We start from the raw sequence: 27958 nt of genomic DNA, 5'->3' as shown, positions 1-27958 counted from the left end.
CGACGATACTCGTCGAAACTGTCCAGGAAGAACCGCTGTGAACGAGACTAGTCGGTAATTGCAATACGACCGGGCACGCAGTCGTTGAACTTTCTTCCCCAAAGGTAATATCGCCGCGTTAGGTAATAAATGCAGAACGTGTTGGCGATCGTTGGTTTGCACCACCCCGAATGTACGTTCGAATACGTTTTTCTCGCGGGAAACGCGTACATGATCGGTGAACACAGAAGTGTACGGTCCAGTCGGTGATACCGCGACTCATCGAATCGCACGCATACCGCTCGTGGACTACGTAATTTAATCCTTAACCTGTCGAACGTTACGTCAAACATCTATCTTGGACAAAGTTGATGCGAGGTGTATAAATAGGATAATTTTTTGTGTGACCTGTATATAAATACATAGAAAACAGTGTGATTAGTGTGACGAGTGTTAGATACGATAATTGCCACTTGTATTTGCGCGAAGAAAAAGGTAACGAATTTTAACAATATATCGACCGGCTCGTAGGTTTTTATGGTTTTTATCGCGCGTTCAGTGAAAATCACGAGATTCGTTTGACGGATATACGTGATAGTTACGTGACAGATTTTGGTTTTTCCTTGTACATTAACGTCGTAATATGCAATTTTGTACACTGACGTTTGCATATTGAGATCGATTAGACACATTCGTATCGGCGAGAGATATTGTTTACGTAACGTTAAGCCCCGAAGTGAAACGAAAATAATCTCCTTTCGCAACGTGCAACTGGGAAAATTCTTCGAAGATTGATATCGAGAAAAGTTCGAACTAACGACGAAGCGTATTAGTTGATTAACGAACGTCGAATGATTATGAAAAAAAAGAGACTAAAATCGAAGCCTAAAACACGAACTTACGAGCCAACATAACACAATCTTTACGGCATATCTACTATATAATTAGTAAAAATATGCATATATATCAAATTACCCACGTCGTAAGAAGTTTCGATAATCGAGGCGGAGGTAAAGTGGGACGAATTTGCGACATCATTAGCGACGGGTTCCTTTGCGCGGTAGAAAACGAGAAATTAAAAAACGTTCTCTCGTTTTAAGAGGCGAGTTCTCGGGTCGGTCGTAAAACGTTCGCGTGCACGACGAGAGGAACGAGAAGGGACAAAGAGGAAGGAAAAAGAAAAGACTCGCAATGGGTTCGTATTCGACCGATCGTTGCAAGATTGCACGAAAAGCAGGAGAGTTAGTATTATGCGCGGTTTGATTTAAAGGATGGCAGACGTATCGACGCGACTCGGTTTCCACGCGGAGCCTTGTGCAACGGCTCGCCTCGCAGAAGGAGACGCTTTCCGTCGCGGCGCGAATGAAACCATTAAATCGGCCCGTTGCTCGGCGCGTAAAGGATAATATATTGACCAGTAAATTTCATCGGTGTGTTAAACGGGATAGTAATTATCGGGTCGGGCTCGTAAGTAACGAGCCACTTTCTGACGTGCACGAGTACCGAGTGTGCAGCGTCTGGGTTTGTGATCGCGGCCAGGATGAAAATTTGATCATTTTACTGCCTACAAGACTACCTTGTTAAGCTACGCGCTCACCAATTAGCGAAACTGGCTTCATAAAGTATGCGTCGTGCGTCGATACGCCATTCAACGATTACAAAATGCCCGCACCACTGTAATTGAATCTGCCTGGAATTTTTCCGCCTGGAACTTTAACCTCCGCCAGTTTCGATAAGGAATGTTCATCGGTCGTTTCGCCCATTGCGGGTTTAATGTTGTTCGATTCGGATATTGGATCTTCTGGAAGCAATATTTACAAGTTCATTGTTGGGCAGGTTTAGCGGTTACATACCGTTTTAAGCAGAGACTCAAAGGATACGACAAAGATACGTTCATTTTACAAAGCAAATGTTCTAGCAAATGAAATTACTTGTTCATTCAGAAACTCGTTTATTCCAGATTCTTTCAAACGATATACGTATACCGTCTCAGATGAAATAGATCCAATCAATAAGTCATAAATCATCCAGAAACTAAGCATGAAATCGATCTAATCAACAATCCATAAATCAAATTACTCGTTCGTCCAAGAACGAACTACCTCTGTTTCTTTCAATCGTACGTACGTTCTTTCCCAAACGAAGTCAATCTACCCAACAACCTTAATCGGGTGAGATTTTTATTTCACCTTTGATTCTTCCGATCAATTTGCAACTAAACAAAGTCAACAAAGTCACGAAACAGCCCGAAATCTCTACTTCGTCTCTGATTCCTTCAATTAGTCGCCTTTTCGAACAAAATCAACGCGATCAACCACCCAAAAATTCCCATTTCGCTTTTCCGTTCCTTCAATCGCTCTACGCTCATTCTCAAACGAAACCAATCTATCGACTATAAAATCTCCATTCAATTCCCGACGATTAATCCATCCGACGACCTTAAAACTTCCAATAATCTAAATTTATAACCCGTCTATCTACGTACTGCCCTCTATCTTCTACCCCGTGGCAAAAAGCAACGAACACGATTCGACGCAACCACAACAAAGATTCACGAATCGAACTCTGAACTCACCCCGACCTTACGCGCGTTACGCCACGATTCAGAAAACGAGTCGACCGCGAAGATGCCATTAACCAAGGGCAGTTCTCCGTGTGTCGAGAGCAAGTCGGAGCACAGGAACGACAGACGGATAAACAGATCGACGCATTGTGCAGCGAGACGGTCGCGTGTCTACACGTGTCGACGTGCATGGACACGCTGTGTGCGTGAACTGGTCACACACGAAGCCAGCGTTCACCGTATACACGTACGCGGCTGGCTCAGTTCCTATAATAGGTATGCAAGTGGCGAAGCAGGTTCCATTCATTCATGTTCGGCGCGCACTAGTGGTCTACCATTTACAATTTCCCATTTACCATTTACCATCCTCCTCGAGCGAACGCGTTCGAGCTTCGCTCTCTTTCTCTTTTCTCTGAGCGGGTTACAGAGGCGAGACAGAGAGCAAGAGAAAGAGAGCTCATAACGAGCGGGTGTACGCATGAGGTCGGCCTGCTGCGCTTCAGGACAATGTTCGACTCGCTGTGTTACACCGGATGCAGATGGTCTCGCGTCTAGAGTCGCTAGGATCGCATCCGTTAGCTGCAAGTGAGCAGGTATAGTTTGTCGTGCTAGAAGAATAGCTGCTTTCAATGCAGCAAACGCTTCGAGTTGGGCTTTTTAGAATTCAAATTCGAATACGTACTTTATGGTATAGTGGCTGCTCGTTGATTTAGCTCTACATGCAGAAATTTCGTTTCTTTCGTGATAGTATGTCATACAGTCCTCGCCAGAAGACAGCCCAGATGTGCAATCTTTAATTTCTCAATGACGTGTGCAAAGTTTTTCGCCTGTAACGTATAATATCAAAACATTATGAGCTCGGAATATGCGGTTCGTTGAAAATAATTAAAGATATTATGTGGTTTAGTGTGTAACAAAAAAGTTGTTTTATTTTAAGAACGAAATGATAGCACACTCTGTTAATACGTTTAAAAATTGCTCGAAAGTCTATGATCTATCAACGAGTAAAGATTACAGTACAATATAAAATGGGTATCGTACAATAAAAGTAATAGTAGATAAATACAAATAACCATTATTAAATAAATATATATGTTTGATAAGTAATTATTGTTAGTTACAATTTATGTTGATTATTAATTTCTTATTGTACATGTGTTATCATTTCGTTCTTAAAATAAAACAATTTTTTTTGTTACACACTAAACCTCATAATATTTTTAATTATCTTCAACGAACCGCATATTCGGAACTCGTAATGTTTTGATATTATACGTTAGAGACGAAAAACTCTACACGCGTCATTAAGAAATTAAAGATAGCATACCCGGGCTATCTTTTTGGCGAGGAGTGTATATGCTGTACTATGTGAGACAAATGACAAATTATCGTTGGTCGTTCCAATTACTATTGAATACATAAAAGATGGTATATATATGTTGTGAAAGACTTTATGTTATAGGAATTAATGATTCTTCCGTTATTAAATTCTTTTTTCGACCGAGTATGAGTTTTTCGGTGGATTTATTTCTAAAGGAACATAGGGAATCAATAAGAAATTCATTGTAATTAATACAGTCTGAGAAACGGAAGAAAATAAATGACAGCTTATTTTTCCTTTCTCTGAATGTTAATTTACTTTTCTCATCTGAATATTCAAAATCGATATCAAACCTGTTCTGTCGCGTCAATGGCCACGTCTAGATGGAGTATTAAGAATATCGTGATTACCAATCTACGCGCAAACGCTAAACCCCTGGAAGATATACCAGATACTTCAACTTTCACGAGTACGTCGAGAAAATGATCGAAAGATAACGCCACGAACGATAGGACGCTTCTGATGCCGGACGTGAAATCGATTATACATTTGCATTTTTTGCATCGAATACTTTGTACGTACGAACGATTTGCAACGTTAATCCTCGTCGCTGTCAACTGCGCGGCAGATCGTGGAACGCCTCGTTTAATTTATCGCGTCTTGCAATTCAATTTCAAATAAAATTAACATTTTGGGTTAATCGAACGCCACATCAACCACGATAACGGTAATTATTAGACTGTGATAAATAATTAAAGTTTCTATATATTTATAGGGAATTTAAATGGATATATAAAAATAGGAAACACGTAGGAAATGTAAATATAATATCAGGCTCACCAAGATATCCGAAAATTTATAGACACCTTTTACGAGCATATTGTGCGTTCACGCGAAATATTACGAAATTTTATTCGTATCGTTCTGAAATTCGAATATGCTAATTACATTCGATGACAAAGTTTGAAAGCAAACTAAAAATGTATACAAAAATCACTACATAACTGCTTGCAAATACGAATGAAGTTTATTTAACAAAGCGCCAACTAAAATTTCGTTCAAACAAATAGACGTAAAATTCTAGAAATATTAAATCAATTTTAAGCTAAACAGGGCAATATAAACAAATAGATAGATATAAACGAATTTAGCCATTGGAGAAACCTACGATAAACCTACGAGGAACCTAAGGAAAAACAGACTAGCGTAGAAGATAAACGGAAGACCATTCGTGGTTCTATCTTAATGCAATTCCAACAACGCCCTTTTATCGGGCCAGGCTTGGCTGATTGTCGACCGGTCGACGACATCGGGGACTTCCGTACGAGATGCTGACAACAGGGCAAAAAGAGGAGCGATTCTCGAAACAGGAGACACCTCTTATTAGCGTCGCATTAGCGGCGCGATAACCGGCGCCGACAATGCGCCGCGAGGAAGGAAAAAGGAGCGCCGTTTTGCGCAGCGCGAGACTCTTAAACGAGCAATGTCACGCATCGAATCACCCCGGTCTGTGCGTAACCGTGCTTCGCTATCGTTCATTTTTTACCGTTTCCCAGCTGTCCCTTCTTCCATCCTTCCTTTTTCTTCCCCTCGTCCCCTGATTTTCTTCTCCTTTTCTTTCGTCCCGCCGTCTATATCGGCCGATTCATTGAATTATTTAATAGCCAGGACGAAGGAGACACGGGCCTGATGGATTACCCAGCGATACACTCGAACGAATCGCGATTTAACGTTCGATGGCACGATATATCGAGAATCTTTACCCTTCCAATGGGAAATTGCGCTTTTGTTTCGCCGTGGATTCGTTAAACAGCGAATATCGTAGCTTGACTGCACTTGTTACACGGCATACGTCGATAAAGTACAATTCTGCTGCAAAATACGTAGACTTTTGAGAAGAATTTTAGGATATTCGTCAAACGAAACGCATTATATCGAATTTGGTTGTATACTCGTAAAACGTGTTTTTCGTCGATCATCTAGTGGCTAAACAGCGAATATCGTGACTCGACACGTTCGTATTACGAAGCACGTAGATTCGCCATGTTACTTTTAGCGAATTCGACGAGAGGTCATATGGAAATTGATGCTTCCGATGAATCGTAGATCGGTTAGTTGCATCAGTAAATAAGGTTCAGCGAAACGTTGTAATACTTTCCTTGAGATTCGATAGAGTTAATATAAACATTTCAAGCGTGATAATCGTACGCTAGAAGAAAGCAAATTTCCTTAATTTCCAACGAACACGAAAGAAATCGGACAAGTACAAAGTCGAAGTAACACTTGTGTTTAAAGTATGCATAATGTAAATGATGTGTGCATAATGTAAAGTGCACATGGCGCAAGTGCATGCGAAAAGTACACACGTAGTTAAAGTAACAGAAACATTGGAAATGGGTTGTACAAATCTTACGGGTCAATGTCTCCTTTAAGCGAAAACGAAAATATTTCTCTGTTATAACCAAGAAAGCTATCATCGTTATTATTATTTATCGTACGCAAGAATTTCCTTCCTTTTCCATGGTAACCATCGCTGACAAGTGTTTTTATACTTATATTTATACTTGCGGATAACTGGCCGTACGGTATCCCGAATGCAAATTCCAAGGCTCGTCCTATCGAAATTAAACGGCGCCGATTTCCCCCTCGATTAATCCTGAATTATGCACTTCGTGTTTTCATCGAGTTTCACGGAGCTCGCGCGAACATGGCGTCACGTTTGGAAGTCGTACAGTCGCGAGGAAGCGTCCTGTCGGTGGTCTAATAGGTCCTCAGGAACCAGTTCCGAGAAATTCAGTTCTCGTATTCTTAATTAGATTCGCGTTGTTCCCCCTTCCCCCCACCTGCGAGCTTGTTAATATTTTTCCAGCGAAGCATCCGCGAATAAGCTGCACGTCGCCGTTATCTGCCAGTCAAAGCGAATTAGCTCGAAAACTCGGCCGCAGAAACGTCCATCTAGATAACTTCTTCTACAATTCTGATCTTCGCCCTAGCGAAGTAGACGCGTCTCGAAAAAAGCAACGAGCGAATTCGCACAAAAAACGGTCGAAAGAAAAAACATCTGAATGTTAAGACATGTAAAAGAAGAGAAGAAAAAGGAAATGGTCGTCTACAGAAAGAAACTCGGTAACCTCGCGAGGCAATCGAATCTGCGGTGACTCGCAAAAGTAATTGAAAGCTTATCGTGGAAAACTTTTATACGTTATATAGAACGTTCTGAAATTTTATTAACACTATAGATACGACTGTCACCATCATATTGGTCAAATTTGAAGACAATCTGAAAACGTATACAGAATTATACAAGATATCGCTGCAAATATATATTTGGTAAAAAAATCACAATGTGAAAAGCCATCTCAAGCATACGAAAAGCATAAGCCTCATTGAATGTCGAGACTTATCGATGTAACGTACAATCGACTGTTGGAGTATTTTTACGACCCTTGCTGAAGTATATACTTGGACGAAATATCTCGTAGCTTCCAACGTTTTCAAGTTTCTTCCAAATTTTACCACCTACAATCGTGACAATGGAGTCTCGTTGCAGTAGCAATGCGTACGAAATTGCAATACGAAAGCTTCCTACGAGTGTTCGGAAACTTTCGTGAGCAACTGTACACGATACCAAGCAGAGTCCACTCTTGGGCATCATTCTCCGCGGCGAAAGAAACCTTCCACGTGAAAGTCCACGAAGGAGAGAGAGCCTACCATAAGCTGGTCGCTTTCCAATCGTATAAGATGAGAGCCCGGAGAAACACGCCCGAGACTCGATTTGCTAATTAGTGGCCACGTCGGAGCTAATTAATTCCAGAGAGCAGGTCGACCTGTGGGGTACGATAGAGAGTCTTCGCTGCCGAGGGATGCAGGACCCTGTAACGCTTTTTGGTACGCGTGCGCTCGTGTGCACGAGCCGCCGCGACAATGAGAGACAATGGAGGCACTCGTTGATTGTGCCAAGGTTCCTCTCGCGCATAGAAGTGCAGGGAGGTGTGAAAGAGGATAATAATATAGAGTTACACTCCGGGGAATATTTCATATCGGTGCATCCCCGCCTCCTTGTGCACCTTCTCTCGCGCCTATTCTCCGTTGCGAGACGCGTTTCTTTTCTATACACATACACTGTCTCTTTCTCTCTCTCCACGCGTTCTTCCTTACGCTGCTTTGTCGACCCTTCCACCAGGTCGAACGATTCCACTCTCGGTCCAGCGCCTCCGACAGAACCGCAGAGCACGCTCGATACCTTCTCGCGCAGCAGGGTGCCCCCGTTGACGTATCTGCCGGGCTTTAATAGCGATCCGCTTCCGTGCACGCGCGAAAAGTCACCAAGGGTCACGGCTCTCTGGCGACGGTGTCCTTCCGTGTTTCGTTGGGAAATAGAAGTCAGTAGAGAGGAAGATCGTATGCGTTGAAACGGGAGAAGTGGTTTGTCGGAGCAAGAAGATCTTTGGGACGAAGTTGGAAGTAATACGAAAGAGGAGAAGGAAGTCTGCTTTTTGTCTTCTACGATGTTTCTTCGATTCGGCGAATGTCGCATTACGTTACCCCTTCATGTCTTTGTTATCGTCACTTTCCTTCTGGATAATCGAAAATTGTTCGAACGTACGTACTTCTGAATAGAAATGACGTATTTTTAGAAATATTTTTTTTGGGTATAACGCAAATGATCGACATTGTTCTTGTCTCGCCAATTCCTTCGCTTTTACGTATAAAAGATTTCCCATCGACCGAAGATCGATTGTAATAGCTGAAACTAAATTGTCACCGAGACCGCAAGAACATGAGTCAGCTTGACTGGAAAAATACGCTACCGCATGCGTATTCTAAAGCTTCCTCTTTGACTAACTAAACGGGGTACCTCTAGAACGCTTCATTTTGTAACACCGCGGAGAACACGAGTGAAACGCGATTCTATATCTCATAACGCGTCGATTCGTTAATGTTACTTTAAATTATTGCCTCAAAAAGTCCTATACGCGTAAAATTTCACGAAAAATATGAATTTAGTTGCACGAAAGAGCGGACACCGCAAACGTTAGATGAAAACGTCACCGGCGACATAATGGATCGACTATGAATGCCTCACGTGACCGATTTGCATAACATTTAGCGGAGGCACGCAGCAAAAAGGAACTCGTTCCTCGCTCGAAATATTCTATTTTTCCACAAGAAAGAAGACTGTGTTTATCTCTCGCTCGTCAGGACGCGATGTTCGCAATCGCGTACATTTATCAGCCAGCTTGGGTATTAACATCGCGATCAAACTTCGATTTCCACGACTCTATTCTTTCGTTTGGTACACCGCGCTAAGTCCGCTCGAGATATATCGATGTAATTGAATCAATACGATCGGAGGTCTCTCCGTGGCTATATTCCTCGTTGTCGATCGTATTCCTGGTAAATTGAGTTAAGTGGAGATTCTTGTTTCTGTAATGATAGCTCCATTGAGACGATCGGCCGAGTATTATAAAATAGTTTTTGCGCGTTATCACGGAGGACGCATCGATTCATCGTACGAGGCAGATTCGACCCTGCGTTATACGGGTTAATTGATCCGCCGCCGGTAGCTTGGGCCACTTGGATAATCGGTTAATCGGACAATCACGCTGGCTGCTCCTTTTTACGACTATTCGGAGCTCCGGAGTTAGCATATATTAACAGGAAATTAACCGTTCTGGTTTTCGTTTTCTACTAATTTCTATTCAGATAATAGACATTTATATATAAATTCCAATAATCTAGCGGAGTAATGAAAAGGAGGTATAATAAGTCACTTAGCGTGATTGGTCTGAAATTCCAAATTGATATATTAACATAATAATGATTCAATGCATTATAATTTCCGACTTTTAATCTCGTTATTTTCATATCGATTCTGCTCTTTCTTTTATTATTTTCCAATCAATTCACGGATACCTATTATATTTCGCTGACAGAATACATCAAGAACCGCAAGATACTCGATACGATTACTTCGAAACCTGAAGTTACTATATACATATTAATACCGAGTCCTCTATTTTCTTCTTAGAAGATCCTCGCTTTTTCTATCAATTTCGAGTCAACTGACGAACACTTAAACACAGATGCCAAGGTTCTTGGAAAAGAAAGAGAAGAAGCCGGGTGGCATTTGGCGCGACCAGATCTTCGATAATTGAATCCCACAGGGAAATCCCCTAACTCGCGTTTACGATTCCCCCATAAATTCTAAATACACGGCGCACAAGCCGGCCAAATCTCCTCAGCCGATTAATTCGTGTTTCCATTTTCGCATTCAGATTAATCTCTCATTACTACCTGTAATTAACCTGGGCAACTGCTAGATACCGAGTATGCCGATCCTCCGTTCCAATCTCCGCGGCTCAACGACCGACCTCTCTCCTCTTCGATCCCCCACAAAAGGACTCACGATCTTCCCACGAAATAACTCGCCACTTAGATTTTTTGCAATTTAACCTATCGAGCGATGGTAAACGGAAAAAAGAAAAATCGACCACGAAACTCGTCGTTCCGTTAGCTGGCAGTCGTCCACTTTATCTTGTCGCGTTCTTGGCGATTACGCGAAGCCAACGCTAATTGTTCTCATCCTGTCCAGTTAATTTTCAAACGGCGTAGGAAGTACAGGGTGACGCTTATCCTATCGCCAGTCACGCTGGGTAGCTACGTCCGTACCCTTTTCGAGATATGCGAATAAAGGAGGAAAAAAGAGAGCTTGAAACGAGAGCCAGATAGCAAGCTACGCTGAAAGGATAGATAACGGCCTGTATTGTGCACCTCCGCGCATTACCTAATCCGATATCCGCAGGAAAAGTCCGAGTGAACTAGAGTGCTGCATTTCTAGTCACTTTTAAACACGCTTTGGTGTATCTGTGGAGCGTCGTTGTTACGTTTGCAAGAATGTTTGCGAGCAGAAAAATATTCGAAATTGGTATAATACGATTTCGACAGGCTTTCGTGATTGTCGTTGTTGGATTTGGAACTGGAAAAATGATTGAAACTGGCAGATGTGGTTCCGAAGGATTTTTGTAATTCTCGTTGTTGCATTTGCAAGAGAAACGATGTTGTAAATTGATAAACGTTGTTCTGAGAAACCTTCGTAATTGTCCCTGTTTGTGATGTTTCTTGGAACAATGTTGAAAATAGCTAAATGTGGTTCTGAGAGAATTTTGCAATTTTCGTCGGTGGGTTTGCGAGAGAAAAAATGTTAGAAATTGGTAAATATGGTTCCAAGAAGCTTCTGCAATTGTTGTTGGATTTGGAAAAGGGAAAATGTTTGAAGTTGGCAAATGTGGTTCCGAGAGATTTGTTGTAATTGTCGTTGTTGAGTTGGAAGAGGAAGATTGATGAACGTATTTCTAAGAAGATTTTTGCAATAGCTGGTTACTTGAAAATTGCAGTACATTAGATGGTGATCGAATGGTGTCTGAAAATTTGATTGTTAGCAAACGACGAATCATCAGGTTCTGTGATTGACGGAATCTTTGCCGTGAAATATTTTTTCTTGGAAACTGGATATTATGTGCAGAAGATAATTGGATAATGCACGAAAATTTGATTATTAGAACAGTAAGAATGTTAGATACGGATTTGCGTGGTTCTAAGAATATTTTCTGGGAATTTTTATTCCTTGAAAATTAATCTATCCAATTATCTACAATTTATTATTAAATCCTGCTTTGCCGAAGAACGAGAATAAAATGTAAATTCCTCGAGATTCCAATTTTAATTTCTACTGCTTTCTTCCTGGAAGTATAACTCTCACCTTATTAGAATTGCATATATGAGAGATAAGATGATGTTGATATATAAAACATAGCTTGTAACACTGTTCGGTACTCAAGTACTTGGATAAATGTTTTGCAAATGAGACAAGTATACGTTGCACGAAGAAACATATACTACATTAGCAACAATGTTCGAATAATAAGAAAGGACATTAATATATCGATAATACCATCCGAGTGAATGCTCCAGGTAGAAAACTCTGTAATCTTTTCAACGCTTCCTGAGAGACAGAGCCCGCCCTTCGGCTGTTGCATCGCTGCCTACGTCGAGATTTACTACTCTAAAACAATCGCTCATCAAGCAGATACAGAGGAGGTTGCACCACTCATCGTCAAACCAAAGAGACGTTAGTTTATACGGAGGAATGCGATTCTTACCGCAAGAGGTTGAAGTATCTTCGTCTTTTTACAAACGAAAATTCTTTACCAACAACAGAACATAATCTCTAGCGTCCTTTTGCTATGAGAACATTCATTCACCTTACACAATGATCATTATTATACAATACGTGTACAGCACAGTTTGCATAATTATTTTTAGACTTCAGAATCGACACAAGTCGAATTCGAAATGGCTGATAGACGAACATTTGCGAGATATTCGCGATCGTCCGGCCATTTTCATCGGTCAAGACGAAATTATGAGTACCACGCGTCGCGGTGCACCGATATTCGCGTTACACCGCGGTATTATCTTACGGTTATTGATATTTCGTTGCCGCGATCGTATTACTGAATTCGTTGCGCCTGTGCAACAGCCGGATCGTCGACCAGCCTCTGTCTACGTCCTACGCACATATGCAGGCGTTTTGTTCGCGTTTTTCGTCCGCTACTATGGGATAGATCGCGAGACTATCGTTCAGTTTGTCGAGCGTTGCGTGACGAGCAGGGATTCAGACTGGCCGATCATCTGGCTAATTTATAGCGAAAATTTCTCGGTAAATCCCTTGGCGAAGCTTAGTTTGAATTTAATGAAAAGAATGATTTTTGCCGAAGATACGATAATTATTATTGTTCTAGCCGTAAGCTGAATCAAAATTTGTTACGTATGTAAAATATATCGTATCGTGATATAAAGTCGTCCTATTTTACGTCCATTATCAACGAAGAAGATGGAACGAATATATTATGTTACAATTTAATAAACGTGGAATTAACTTTTGAAAAATTAGATCCACAAACACGCATGACCCTTTCCAAGGTTTCCAAGCTAATCACCTCTCCCTATCTTATGGATAGGTATACATTACATTTATTTCTGTTCGGTATACAATTTCGAATTCTGTGCGGAATTTAAGCTGCAAACTCGTATTATGTTCTTCTACAACGCGATTTTCCCTACTCTTCAATTCTAAGCGCAATAACACTACTTAAACTCGTCATCGAACAAACCTCATTCTTTAAACAACATCTTTTTTCTCTCTCTCTCTCTCCTCTATTCGATAAATATCAAACATTTAAAAATATCAAATATCTGGCGTTCATCCTGCAAAGCTCTATAATCTCAAATATCTAACATTCATCAGCCACAGCCTTTTGAAGGGCGCATGCAAACCTTGAGCCTCTCAAAAGTAACACGCGAACCCTACGCATCGAAGAAAAGTGAAATTTCAACGCTTTATTACAAGAGCTGTGTTGGAAGTTGCGAGATCCAGTTTCCTCCGCGACGAGTCATTGCAGCTGCACAGTTCGCGGCTCTAAGTGGCGCGAGTGTGGACCGAAACTGCCGGTGCGTGTTCTCGCGAGCGCAGAAGACGTTACTATACACCGTGAGAGAGTAACCTGTCAGATACGCCGTTTTATCCGTGGTGAAAGAAAGAACAAATACCGATGGTGGAGAGCGAACAAAAACGGGGGTAGAGGGATCTTCGATCCATCAAAGTCAACGCGCGACACCTTTCTACCCCCGTGTCTCTGTTAACCCTTCCTTTCGCCCGACGTCACTCTGGCCGATAGAGGAAACCGATTTTCACGGTGAAGCTTCACGGCGAAAGTTTTACGAGCATGTCGAACGCCACTGACGAACCTATTACCGGGACGGGGTTGTTTTCGCATCGAGGGTTGAGGAGAGTCTGTGATCGTAGAAAATAAAGAACGGAGAATGGAGAATGTAAAATGCAGCGCGACGGATTTTTAATAGTTTTAGAAGAAGAAACGGTAAAGTAGAAGTTGCTTTTTACGTTTGATCAACGTTCGATGAACCTCGCTGCGATATTCGAACTTTTATATCCTGATCCTCGTTTTCATTGTACAAGACAGAGATTTGTAACGTTTGAAGAAGATATCTAACATAAAGTTGAGGCAGAAGATCATGGAGGACAATACAAATTTATGTTCGCGTTCTGTTCGAACTTGATATGTTTTTTAGGAAATTACGATTGTGCGTAAAATGGTCGAAAGAACGCAGCGGAGTTGGCTGAACTCGCGAAGGCTATTTCTCGCACTTTTCCATCGCACAGTCGATTACAATTCGTTCCTAGAATCTTGCATGCTTTAAAACCAGCGAGAACGCGTGCAATTAATCGTACAATTAAATCTTCTCCAGGTAACGCGGAATTTCGCGTTCTTTGCTACTTCTGCGTAACAAACGAACAATGGCCTCGTAAATCTCCGCTCTCGCGTGTCTGCCCACGTAAAAATCTGCTGGATGAAAACGAGAACAACGTTTGTGACAGCGTGCTTCGCATAGTTGTCGTGCAAGAATCGCGCTGTCGCATCTTTCCTCTCTTTACATTCCACCGATAAACCAATTAATACATCTAATTGAATGAAATATTAGTTTCTCGCTACCTTCGACTTTCGTTTCGAATTCGAATCTGTTGGATACTTACATTACTAAAAAACCGAATTCTAAATTCTACAAAAGATAACAGTTAATTCCGAGGAAAGTTGATAAATGGTGTTTTAACGTATCGATCGCAGAAGCTTCGTTTCGCTCTGCGACAAACAAACCTTAACGAACAAAGACGCGTTCCTTGTCACGGTCGAAGAATCGTTTTCTTCATATTCTTATGTCGTTTTCATACTGCAACATCACCGTGGACCATCGATGAAAACGCAACAAGATCGATCGAGCGAGACGAAGTGGCTCGAGCTTCTGTTGTGTTCAGGGAGCATAAAACGATGAAGTAGTGCGGAAAATGATCGGCCGCCACTGGCTCCGAGGCAAATGAACGATTCGTAGCGCGATTGATCGTGCAAAAGGAAGCAAAGAGAATTGGTGAAAAACGGTAGCGATATTTTGTCTTTTTTCTAGATTGCAGAAGTAATAACAGTGAATTGGTGATCGTTGGCGCGCCGTAATGTTGGCAAATGAACGAGTTCCTTGACGAGGTCGGCTAGCAGATAATAGCAGTAATGAATTCACGCTTGAAACTGGCTGTATCGCTCTGTGAATACTATTTTACTTTCGATTCAGCTATTTTCCGCTGTCCTTGAATAATCGAACTCGCTTTGCTATTCGCGTGAGATTTATTACAGGTTTGCAAAAAATAGTTTGTGTTTTCCTTCTCCCGTCCAAAAAAAAAAATGAAGATTCGTATTTATAAACCTGTTAGATTTTTTAATATGACTAGCATATATTACGTATATCATTGTTATTCCTCGGAATAACAAGAAATTCGCTCTCGTGCATCCACCTGTAACCAGTTACTTCCGGCGGAGGTAGCATCCAGCATCCACGAAAACAGAAAAACCAGAGTGTCTCTCTATCTGGCAGAAGTTAATACGTGGGCACGTTTATATCTACGAGACACGCGAGTCTTTGGAACAGCGAGGATTACTCCTCGCGATATCCTGTTTCCTCTACGATCGACCGACTTACAGAAAGAAGGCCGTTCGAAATGTGGTTTTTGTTGGTGAACCGAGAACTGTGTTTAGCTTTCGTCATTGATTGTTTGAATTTTCGAAACGTTTCTTTGCCGAGGAAATTGTATACGATTGGCGTAATTATATCGATAATGTAATTACTCTGGCGCTTGGAAGGTTCGCGCGCTGCAAATTCTCTCATTCATCGACGTCCTCGATGTTGTTTTATATTCGGCAAAAAGAGCTATAATCCACCTGAATCGAGGGATTCTATCGGAAGAATGGTGGCTGTTTTTCATAGAAAATCACGCTAGGAAATTTATTCACCCTTCGACCTCACACCAACGACCTCGAGCCGCGTAGAAATAGATTTATTTGTAGAATTAGTATGCATACCGCAGCCAGGCTGGCGGCCGAAGCGAGAACGACAGGGACGTGTGAGCGAGCAATGGTGACATTAAATCGAGATACGTATCGGTAAAAAGGATCGCGGCATTCTTCTCACCGTTTCTCCTTTATAAATCTTATTAACACCAGCGATCGGCCCGCGTCGGATTATGGATCGAGGTTACAAGACAATCGAGGAAGTATTGAATGGAGAAAACGGTCGTCTCGTTGCTGGAGTTCCTTTTGGAATCGATACGCTTTTACGCGACTGATATTATTGCTCGTGCTTGGAAACTCGCGAGCGTAGGAACCGTAATCCCTTGCAGTCGTGAAACTGTTATCGAGAGAAAGTATTCCGAGCGTGAGATTTATCGCCATATTACAGGGAAACTATTTTACCTCCGTTTACCAATCGAGACTCGTTATTTATTTAAATACTGAGATATTCACTTTTATGTCCTTCCGAAATTGTAAGAAAGTTTCCTTTTAATGTTTCTATTTCCCTGTTTTTCTATTTATTTCTTTGAGATAACCATCCGACGAATAAAGAAATTATGAAAATCTTAATCTACGAAGAAATCAGGGAAACGAAATTTCTTTTAAAGAAACAGAGAGATCGGAACGTTACCGTTACCGAAAGAAATAAATTGAAAACAACGTAGGAAAGACAATCTTTTATGATAATTAGGTGTAAAAGAAAACAGGCGTGAATTTCTACGGATAATTCAATGAATAGACACACCATTAAATACATTAGAAAACGACATTCTTAATGGTTGTTAAATTCCAACCCGTGGAGACGCGTAATTGTAATCAATTAAGCTAAACGACGATAATGGGTTAATAAGGTGGATAATTTTCTCTTTGAATACTAGGGTGTTGCTCGGCTTTCTTAGAAACACACCTTTCCTGTCACTGTCACAGCTCGTTTAACTGCCCACGATTTTTCCAGTAACTCGAGGCATTCTCTGACATTCTAAAATTGCTACCTCAAACGCGATATTGAATCTGAGATTGTCCTCGTAAAAAAGTGCTTTACGATATTCTTGAACCGTGACATTTCGACGTCACGCTCAGGTTGAAGATTTAACGATTGTTTATGATAAGATGATCTTTTAGTAGTCTCTCGCTGTGCAATTTCAATGCAACAGCAAACGATTATTGTTCTCTTGTTGTGTATACAACTATAGCGTTCCAACAGCTTACATAAATCGGACAACGATGATTTCTTTATCGCAATGTGTTTTTTGCCATACCCAAATTATTCTTCCCAACTTTTTACGATAGGTTTAACACATTGTAATAATTTTATATAAAAGATATCCAAAGTCATTTGTCTTGAAAATTATAGTTTGGATGACAAAGTTTTATTCCACGATACATGTTTTGCCGCTGTAGAATTTTATTCCCACATTTTCTTCGAAACTTAATTTATCTCACTTTTATGATCGAGCAATTATTTTTGCATAAGAATCGCTTCCTATCTACGATGTAAAATACTTTGAGTCGTATCCGGTAGAGCTAAATACTTGACACATATTTTTTTCAAACTTAACAATGACCGTGGAAGCAACCACTACAAACCGCTTCAAACCCTATCCAACATAAATCCAACAAAGTCTTCGATCTAAACTCACGAAACGTTACATCACACATCACAATTTCCCAAACCACCTGTAGCTCTATTCCACACAATCCAAGACTAACATGATCGTCGGTCTGAATCGTTTCTGTCACCGTTTCTCGACATTACCAAACCACGTCAAGCCCTGTCAAACGTAAGCACGTTGCTTCATCGATCGAACGATGTCACGTGAATTCAAGCACATAATAAATCCAATCTAATACGATATGCGATCTACACTCGCAAGACATCCTGTTCGTCCAAACATCCATCACTTTCGCTACTTTCAAGCCGCGCAAAACTCTTTCCAAATTCAGAAACACACGTGATATGCAAAGACACAGTGAAGTGAAAGTCTGAGAGAAATATAAGATGAAAGGGCGACAAGAATGCGTGGAGAACCAGCCGCCAAGCAAACTGGACGTTCAGTTGAACGAGCGTGTATCCCGGGCGGAGGCGGCTTTATTGAAATGCACACGAGGGAGCAACAGGGTGGGTTCTCGGGTCGCGTGGACAACACTCCTACGGAATATTAAACGCGTCTCTGCGTGGCGTGTCCCTCTTTATCTCGTCACGGTGCGTTCCACCTACCTGCAATATTTACGCGTTGAGGTAGGTGCGCAGGAACGAGGATGCAACAACACGATAATGCATTCTGACGATCGCGAGCCACGGATACTGGCCGGACGATGCCTTCCAGAGACTCCTTTCCATTCAACGTTTATTCTTCGTTCTCTCGTACTCAAGAACGATCAACCGAGACGAATGATGCTCGCCAATAGATCGATCCGAGCTGAGAATAAATTTAGAGAGAATGAGAGAAGCATATGACTCGTCGAGGAAGGAAGGATTACGCGCTTTTTGCCGAGACTACTCGTTGCGCCTGCTTGTGATACAATTTGTCTTGCATAGTCGTCATTCGTTCATCGACGTTCGATTATCTTTGCTGGATGAAGGAAATTGGATGAAAACGTTGCTCCCTTGGATGATGGAACAAAATTGTACACGCAAAGTATTTGTTTGCATCATTGTTACAAAATATCGGATGTGGGCTGTTGTGTAAAAAGACGAGGTGGATTATTATACGTGTCTGGTTTATTAAAGAGACAAGTGATAAAATTGTAATAGTCAGTGTATATTAAAATCACTTTAAATACAAATACAGAGATTGTGTATACCGGTCGTTATCGTCGCCCGCTCAATGCTACTGTTCAACTCTACGCTCGCTATTCAACTGTATGACTCGCTATAATAACTCGCTATAATGATCGCTATAGTGATTCGCTATACTGATCCTCCTAGAGAACACGTTCGTCTATTTGTATCGACAGGTGGTATTATAAAAAGTTCGGATGTAACTCCGATTAACGATTACAAATAACCGCGATAATGTTTTGTCCGGAGTTCGTTTACCTTTGAACCTAGCAAACCAAAACAATGTTGATACTCCAAGGCACAACAGTATGAGTCATTCTCGATTCGAATCTTTCATTGACTCAATTGACTCTGCCGCTACAGACTCCTTTTAGAAACCATAATTACGGTCGCTTTCTCGTTTTACTAATGTTAGTAAATTTTCCTTGCGAAAGGAGTTCCTGCACGAGTTTGTTATCTTTCAACACGTTCACTGCTGATCAATTTTACAACGCGCGTAATCATAGTAACGTAATTATCTGCAATCTATTTACGATGCGACAAGTTGGCAAATATTTCACTAACTCGAGTCAACCGCTCGACGTCGTATCGCCCATCAAAACTACAGCTTTCGTACCGAGAATCTTCCAATTTGCGAAACCATCGACCAAAAGACGAAATGCAGTTCAGCCAGGATATTCTGTTTGCCCATTCCCTACCGAGAAGTATCCACTCAGATGATCACGAATGAACTGATTACCCCGACTGTCGAGCATTATAATTCAAACGCGAAGCAACCCATCCATCGAATCTCGCGTATTCGCGCCCGATCCTCGCCGCGCCTGTGCAAACAGACGCCGAGGAAAATATTTGCACAGGATAACGCGGGCCCCTCATTATCGGGATGGCTTGGTCCGCCGCGTTCGACCTGGTTTGGCCCCAGGTGCGCGAACAGCAGCGATCGAGAACGCGGCCAAGTTAGATAGAGGGACGAGGAAAGGATCGAAGTGGTGGAAACGAGAGGTGGGAAAGAAATGGAGGATAAGGGGAGTGTAAAGAAAAGAAAAAAGGAAGAGGGAGATTGATTCGACATGCATAAATTAGAGAGGATGAGCCTTTATTTCGTGCGCGAGGCTCACGGGTTCGGGATTGGGTTTGGAATTGGGATCCACGAGAGGAGTATAAATTGATGACTGTAGGCAAAAGGCAGGGGTTTATAATAATTAATCTTCGTGCGTGTATGTATATAAAGATGCCCCTCTCTACTTCTCACCCTTCTCCGAGCTTCCTTCATCCTTCCTCTCGATCCTGCGTCTCTTCGTTCGTGTTCGAGGCATCTGCGTGCATCCGGCGTCGTGTATCTTTTTTTTATTATTTTCTTTTTTCATCTTTAGCGCTCTGAGAAATCTAAATGGAGCCAAGATTTGGATATCAACCGCTTGATCTGTCTGATCTTTCGTGAATTTTTCGTCGGTTATTACGATCCACGCTTTTTATTCGTATAAATAGATTCAAAATTCGGTTTCTTGGATGTTCAGTTTCTTGTATCGTTCCAATCGTTGATTCGTGTTGGAAACTTTTTTATGTTACTTCGATCCATATCTCGTCTTTAAATTCTCGACATTTAAATTCTTTTTCAATCCTCCGTTCTTTTTACATGTTTTCGATTCTGTGTTTTTCCTTTCGCATCTTGGCAACATAGCCGTATGCATCCAGCGTCGTGTTCCGTTTTCTTTGAACGCCGATCTAAATGCATTGAATATTCCGTTCACTCCGTCCTCATATCAAGCAATTTTTACCCATCTACCCTTCATCCATGCTTGCGAAAAATTGACCGGTTGATTAAATCGCGACCTAGCCAGAAAACCGAGCGTCGTCTCCACCGGAAACGAAGCAATCTCGCTGACAAATATCCAGCTAGTTGGTCGAGCTTACGCGCGTGCAAACCTTCTAAGAGGTGATTAGATATCGCGACGCGACAAACGATAAATTATCGCTGCGTGCGTGTGTGGCGAGAAGGTGGCCTCGCGTCCTGGTGGCCATTGCCAGATTGAGGAATCATCAGCGAGTCTTAACGCATCGCGATTATAGTTAATTGATAAATTCGACGGACCAGCGGCGATTAATCGCTGCAAGACCGTCGCTCGTTTCTAACAGTTTATTGCACGGCGAATTCATCGGCAGGAGATCTTCCAGGAAATCCACGGAGAATCGCCTTGTCGAGACTTCTCGCGGATTAACCGCGCTTCTCGGCTACCGTCTAGGTACTCCATCAAACGTTTCTGAACGTACTGGAGACACGCGGAAATGTTCGAGCGAAAGGTATTCGCATGGATGGTGGAAAATGTAGACGCTTGCGATGTCGAGGAAAAGGTACTTTAACGTTGAACTATGCTGGACGAAGAAAACGATCGTGTGTGTTTGTAGGATTGTAATCGAGGTTCGAACCTTTCGCACGATAATTTACTAGCTAATGGCGTTAATGAATTGAGGTTAATGACAGGCTTCTGTTGTTGCATAGTTTTTATAATCGACGTCGAAAAGCACGATCAGTCGTCTTCTGTAAGAGCTCGTTTTATTATGAAACATTATTAATATTGGTAATTTGTACAATTCGTATTTTACTCGATCATCAAGCGGACCAATCTTCTCATAATAACACAACGAGGAAGTCTATCGAAAACTCTAACGACTTGAATATCTAATAAAAGTTTATATGATTTATCATTGATACGGATGAGCTATCGAACGTAACATTTACGTGGAAAGCCCATAAAACAAATTCAAACTTCATTCTATATTTCGTTTATCCGAAAGACTTACTTTCTATGTATAAATGTTCCATATTACCATCGAGCGAAATTTTTAGAAAGAAACAAACTTTTGGATTTACAGACGACGAAGCCGCGGCGAGGAGGACACGAGCGGTGTAGACGAGAATTCCCAGCAACAGCAATCGGGCTACGTGGCCGGGCAGCGTGACACAGAGGAAGAGGAAGAGCTGGGGGCGGAAGAAGCGGCAGCGCAGGCGGCGCAGTCCCTGCAGAGCGGCGCCGAGGGCGCCGATCCAGAAGTACACAAGAGGGTTGCTGCCGTGCAGGTGCAGGTGCAGGGTATGGAGGGCGACTGGCGGACCTACTGCGAGCATCCGCTCTCGGTAGCGACCGCGGCGATGCTCAATCTCCAACAGCAGCACCAAGTATCGGCCGTCGCGAGCCACGGCGATGATCCAGCAGCTTCGTACGTCTACGAGTACTACAAGATCCCAGAGAAGAGCACCGCGGACGTCAAACTACCACCCACTCATGAACTCTGGTCCACGTGAGTCTGATTTTATTGCTCATAAATTTAGATTTAATTCTCTGTAACTGTAATTTTTTATAGCAACGAGAAAAAAGCGTAACTGATTACTTAACATCTCGTGTGACACGTATACTGTCGGTGAAAAATTTGCAATCGTATTATGTTTCCATGAAGAATATATAATATGAATAAGGAAAATATGAGTTTTCGCGACTCAGAATTCTATTTGCTTAGAAATTTTCGTAAAGAGAAATCTATTAAGATAAAGAAAATTACTATATTGATATATTAATTTTGAATTAATAACAGCAGGAGATTTAATATAAATACAACTAGGAAAATTCAATTCTGTTTCGTTCTCATAATTGTATTTATAATCGAGGCGTTAAGAGATTAGCTTGAGATCTGGTGAACAGCAGTACTACAAATAAATCATTCGATGCTAATATAATCGTGTACCGATGAAATACGATATCTCGCCAGTCACATAACGTTATAGAGGGTTAAATAGCTTTTGTCTGAGTGATAAACTGGCAGGGTGAGGAAAATACTTGTTGCCTCGCTAGCAATCTGAGCTCGAAAGATCTAATATCTCGATACGAGTAAGATGTATTGAATTGAATGCCTGATTAACGACGCTACGAACCAATCTACCCAACTTCATTTTCTGGAAATGTCTTAATTCCAGTACCGAAATATACGAATAACGTACAATTTTTTTACAGATTACATCTTAATAAAGTCGATAAGATTAAAAGACACGTATACGTATATCGTTGTTTGTTTAGAAATAAATTTTTAGATTCTAAGAATCGATTCTGATTGCGAGAAATCTTCATCGTTGCGAAATTAAAGATTCAAAGAAGGATTTAAATATTTCCTACGTAAACATCTCGCTCGCGTCATTCTTCTGAACCGACTGATTTTATAATGAAAAACATGCATTATAACTTTAAATAACCAAGTTCTCAACCGTCTCCTACATATTCACAATCCACAGTAGATCATTCGAGCCACACCCAGCCTGTCGAAGAACAAAAATTTCCAAGGCTCCAATCGAATAATTAATTTTTCAAGAACACGAATCTTAAGGCCGCGAACGAAAAAAAACCTATTTCCCTGTTTGCAGCCGCGCCTTTACAATCTCTTATAATTGTACCGAAAACGCCAGCTGCTCGCACTGTTCATTGCAAAAAGCAATTACCGAACGTAAGATTCTCTCCCTTTTTCAAATGAGAAAAAATACCGAAACGCATTCGCTCCGGGACAGCAGCGGCCATTGGAACTATACATTATCGCGCGATTGCATTGCTAATGCGGAATGACGTGTTGTGCCTCGCCGTTGAACCCATGGCATATTAGTATCTGCGTCTTAAGCCGTGCACAAAGATAAAAATCACCGCTTTCCACAGTTATCCCGCAACGCCTTCCCCGTGATTCACGTGCGTGGAAACATTGCATACAGGGTGTCTATCGATAACTGCGAAAGTTTGATCAATGCGAATTCAAATAATCGAAGTTTCGTATAATTGAAAAAATCCTCCTTCGTTGTTTCCACACGTGGAATATCGCGATTAGATAGCAGATCTTTATGCGGGCTTATATTTTCTACGAATACAATTACAGAAATAAAACTCTAAGTGATATTTGTTTTATCTAGTGACAACCATAACTGATATTCTACTTCGAATATCGTAGATATCTACGTATTATCTATGTGCAGTTGTTCATTTTTGCACATTTATATCTCACGCAAGTTTATGAATACCTACAGGACAATGACGATGTATATACATATTCTACGTTAAACATAATCTACAAGCAATATACATATGTAAAATTATGTAAGGCATTAAAAGTACAGCGCTTGTTATAATATTTAATAGATAAAGCAACTTTCTACCTACGTTCCATTCTTTTCCATTACTTTTATATAAATACGAACTTACATAATATCCGCAGCCCGATTTATCAGATTCTGTACGGAAAGCAACAAGAAAGATCTTCTTCGCGTACTGCTAATTATATGGCAGCGTAGTGTAATAACGGATATCTGAGTGATTATTGATAGACACCCTGTATATGCGCGCGATTGCCAGCAATTGAATAACGTATTATAGGAATCTCCATAGCATCGTCATCTTCTGCCTTCTACCTCGTGTTTCTTTCAACTACGGTCGCATATAGGAAAGAAAAGACGTCGCCGGTGGTCGAGTAAACTTTGACGAATCTATTTTTTGCTTTGCTTAAGACGCGTTTTTGTGAATTATTCCGCGACCTCTTCGTCGCGATGCTTTTTACCGAGCGCCAGATGACCGACGTTGATCGAAATGTCTCTTGAGAATGGATGTCCGTGTGCCCCAGCGATTAAATCGACGAACTCGATTTTTGCCGCGCTGCTTTTTCCCAGCGTCGTTTGTCATCATTTTTGGAGTTCTCTTAGCGGGAGAGTACCACGATGTAAAGTCTGTCTTATATATATTTCGGATGAGCACTGCGATTCGCCTTGCGAAGATGATCGTAGAATCATTCGCTTGATTATTGGTATCGTCCGTTTTCGAAAAACTATATAACTCCTATTGTAGTACTTTTGTACTTTTATAGCGACATTGAATTGTTTAGCGTGTTTGGCGAATATCAGCATAGATAATTTTATTCCGTGCTACGTATCGTCACAGACCATGCGAGTTTTGAATAAAATATTGCATCGTAACATAAATCTATTCTGTTCTTATATCTGTTGCAACATACATACGAAGAACGCAACATACATAGAAACTGGATGACTTTATGTTACAACCTAATGATTTCTTGCATTCTGTCATCATACACTTGATTAATTATTAGCAGTTCGAGTAAAGATATTCCTAACAGTCGTAAGAGGAAAATCTACGTTATTGTCTACGAGGTACATGAGTCATTTATTCTGTATATTATAATTGGAAAATAATGTTGATATTTATTAACCACGCGTATTACAAGGAGAACTAAGTTATACTGAATATTTTATCATAAACGTATCTCATTGAAGTTTGTAACACGTTTAAAATTAATAAAAGTCCCGTAACACACGAGCAACCTAACGACCAATGCGTTACATAGAAACTGTTTAATGCGCTTGCTAACATCTCTTTAATTCAAATCTTTCGTAAAAATTTGAATATTCTTAGACATCCAGCATATGTAAAAAAAAAAGAAAAAAGCAGAGAAAAGAAAGTATCAGTGAAAGCCTAAACGTTGTTCGGACAAAGCAACACGTTGGTAGAGCGTGTAAAGCGCGGGTCAAAGGGTTGGTGGTTCCGTAAACGCGTGCGTGACGACTAGTTGCATCGGAAGAGAACTCGATTAGCGTAGATCGCCAGATAGCCGGCGTGTAAACGTCGCTGAAAACACTTTCAACGCGGCACGACGCTTTATTAACATCCACGTTTCCCCGTATCTCGATTAATAGTCTCGCGTGCATAATTGAATGCTTGCGGGTAGCATAATTTATCGCGACCACGGACTATGTGGAACAATCGTACACGCTTCGGACACGCTCGAGAATTCTCTTCGTGAAAATGTAAATTCGTCATGAATCAAGAAGGAACCTTCTTTTCCTTCTTCTTCTTCTTCTTCTTCATCTTCTACTTCTTCTTCTTCTTCTTCTTCTTTTCACTGGTTCAGGGGATTTCGTTATTTTTTATCTTTATTTCTTCATTCTTTCCTTGCTCCTTCTTCGATGTTGAGAATCGAGATTAATGACAGACGACGATGTGCCTGTCGACGTGCCGCCAGATAGATTTTCTCCATAAGAGAAATAGATTTATTGTGAAGGTTTATTGCGCTATTACGCGAAATTTATTGCGCCTGGACACGATATTCGTCGGTATGCTTGAAAACTGAAAGCTTGCAGGAAGTTAGATACTAGACAGTTTCTCTTGGTTCTTTAGTGCTAATGCTACTCGATGGTGCTTAAAAAATATTCTTTCAAAGAGTGAAATTTACGAAGCTGATTATATATTTTTGGGATATTGCAGATAAATTTAATCACGACGTCCTTGTTCTGTTTTCGATTCTTGTATCAATTATAGAAATCGATGGATTTTACGCGGAAATTTTTCTACGTGTTTTTGTGCGGAATCAAATTTGCGAAGTTGATCGTCGATCTTCGTGGAATTAAATTTACGAAGCTGTTCGTGTATCTTTCTTCTTTGGGATAATTATTCTTTGTCTTTTTTCCAATTCTCGGTAACGATTAAAATTAATGTTTGCATAGCGACGTCCGTTTCTAGAGGTTTTCGTGCAGCACTAAATTTACGAAGTCGATTTTGTATTTATGTGGAGTTAAATTTAGCTACTATAGCTATAGCAAATAAAATAAAGCTAAACGTATGTCTTTGTTTCACGAAATTATTGTTCCTTTTCTTCGATTCTTATTAATGGTAGAAATCGCCTTTTAAAGATGTCCGCGATATCATCGAAACACATAAAGAACAAGGAGTCTAAGAAAAAAGAAATTCTGCATAAAAGACCAATTTCGTTGCCAGGTAAAAAGAGGCACTGCCAGGTCGAACGTTAAATTTATCAAGCCTAATCGATCAATAAATTTCATTTATGTTCCTCTCTCATGTAAACATAGTTACGCCGATGAACAGCTAAAGTAACACGCTTAATTCATTACTGAAAACATTCCTGACTTCAATGTACCGTTCATTTCACGGATTCGAAGAATATTTACAATTTCCAACACTTGAAACATCTTCGTTAATTACTTACTGCCTTTACTTCTTCACGATAGAAAAATACACCAACCAAGTCAAACAACGATCACAATTACGAGACATAAACTTGCACAAACGTTAAGAAATTCGCCAAAATCAGTCCGTAAAACCTCGTAAACCGGAGCAAAAAACAAATTGCAGAAGCGACGAAATGAATAATCAACGGGTGCGCGGTAAAGAAAAAAAAAGGAAAAGTTGAGCAGGCGCTAGCGAATCGATAACGCGTTTTTCACTGTCCGCTGGTAATTACGTTCGGCCGGAGAGTGGAGTTTGGCTAACAGTGGCAAACAGTGGAAGATCGGCACGAGGCGTCGCTCGAGCAGAACGATCTTCTTGCATCGATCACGCTGCCGAACTGCATCGCACGCTCCCGAATCAAATGTAACCGCACTCTGTTTAATCACAGTTTAAAATCGCAGATTCACCCGGTGGAACGCTACGAAATCGACCTCCGTGACGACCCAGCCACTCGCCATAAATCTCCAAGCGTTCTCCCCGACACAAAAGCCAACAAACAACCGCTGTACTGTTTACAGTATACCATACTTGACGATGGAATCTTAAAATCTTTTCAGTTTCTTTAAAGTCCTGGTTGGCTTTGAAAATCTCCAGAGCTCTTGTAGGTTCTGAAAGCTCGACAAGTATCGAATATATTACGAGCGCAGGCAACATCTTCCATGTAAAATATTAACGAAAGTCTATAAATTTTAGTCGGTTAGCGTAATTCACCTGCGTTATTCGCTTTACAGGTTGTAGTAAATCTCGTTATCGGCTTGAACAAGACGTAGAAAATGAAGCAAATGGTCCGCGAAACCCCGCCTGTATACGTAAACAAATCGCCAATTCGAATTTCATAATAGATACACCACTATATCAAAGGATAAATCAACGAACCTTAGAAGAAGAGTTCGCAGCCTATATTTGTATCGACGCCCTCCAACGAGGCCTTCCGGTCCATTTGCTCGGTTTGCAAACTCTCATGCTGTTCTCTTGTCCCGTGAGAGAGCGTCTGGTTGGATTCGTAACACGGGGCTCCCTCCTCTCTTTATTTTGGATCTGGCTGGTAGCAGCCAGCCGATCGAGAGCGCCCCTATCCCCGTGGAATCGAGAAACGGCTAAGAGTAAACCCCTCTCTCCTTCCTTTTCCTTCGTTCGTCTCGGTATATATATATGTATATACATACCCTTGCCAACTTTTGATTTATATCGGCCGCTTAGCATATTTTGTAATTTACTGTTGAGAATCCTTAACGTACGGATCGAACAAGGAGGGGAACGCTGGCCAAGGGCGAC

The 27958-nt window shown here is 41.2% G+C and overlaps 1 protein-coding gene and 1 long non-coding RNA gene across 5 annotated transcripts in view; one reads left to right on the top strand and one right to left on the bottom strand.

Annotated features, from left to right (window-relative positions):
- Positions 1 to 27958, top strand: part of LOC100643801 (protein grainyhead) — a 161890-nt gene that overhangs the window by 89729 nt on the left and 44203 nt on the right. For all 4 annotated transcript variants that reach the window (XM_020862973.2, XM_012308451.3, XM_048405852.1 and 1 more), the window contains exon 4: positions 21495 to 21920. In XM_020862973.2, coding sequence (XP_020718632.2) covers positions 21495 to 21920 — 426 coding nt within the window. The remainder of the gene's footprint in view (positions 1 to 21494; positions 21921 to 27958) is intronic.
- The window catches only part of LOC125385119, a 196303-nt gene that overhangs the window by 136033 nt on the left and 32312 nt on the right, over positions 1 to 27958 (bottom strand). The window lies entirely within an intron of this gene.

Source organism: Bombus terrestris, chromosome 5 (assembly GCF_910591885.1).
Source record: "Bombus terrestris chromosome 5, iyBomTerr1.2, whole genome shotgun sequence".
Lineage (NCBI taxonomy): Eukaryota > Metazoa > Arthropoda > Insecta > Hymenoptera > Apidae > Bombus > Bombus terrestris.
Note: the sequence above shows the minus strand (reverse complement) of the source record. Positions and strands in the feature narration are given on the sequence as shown.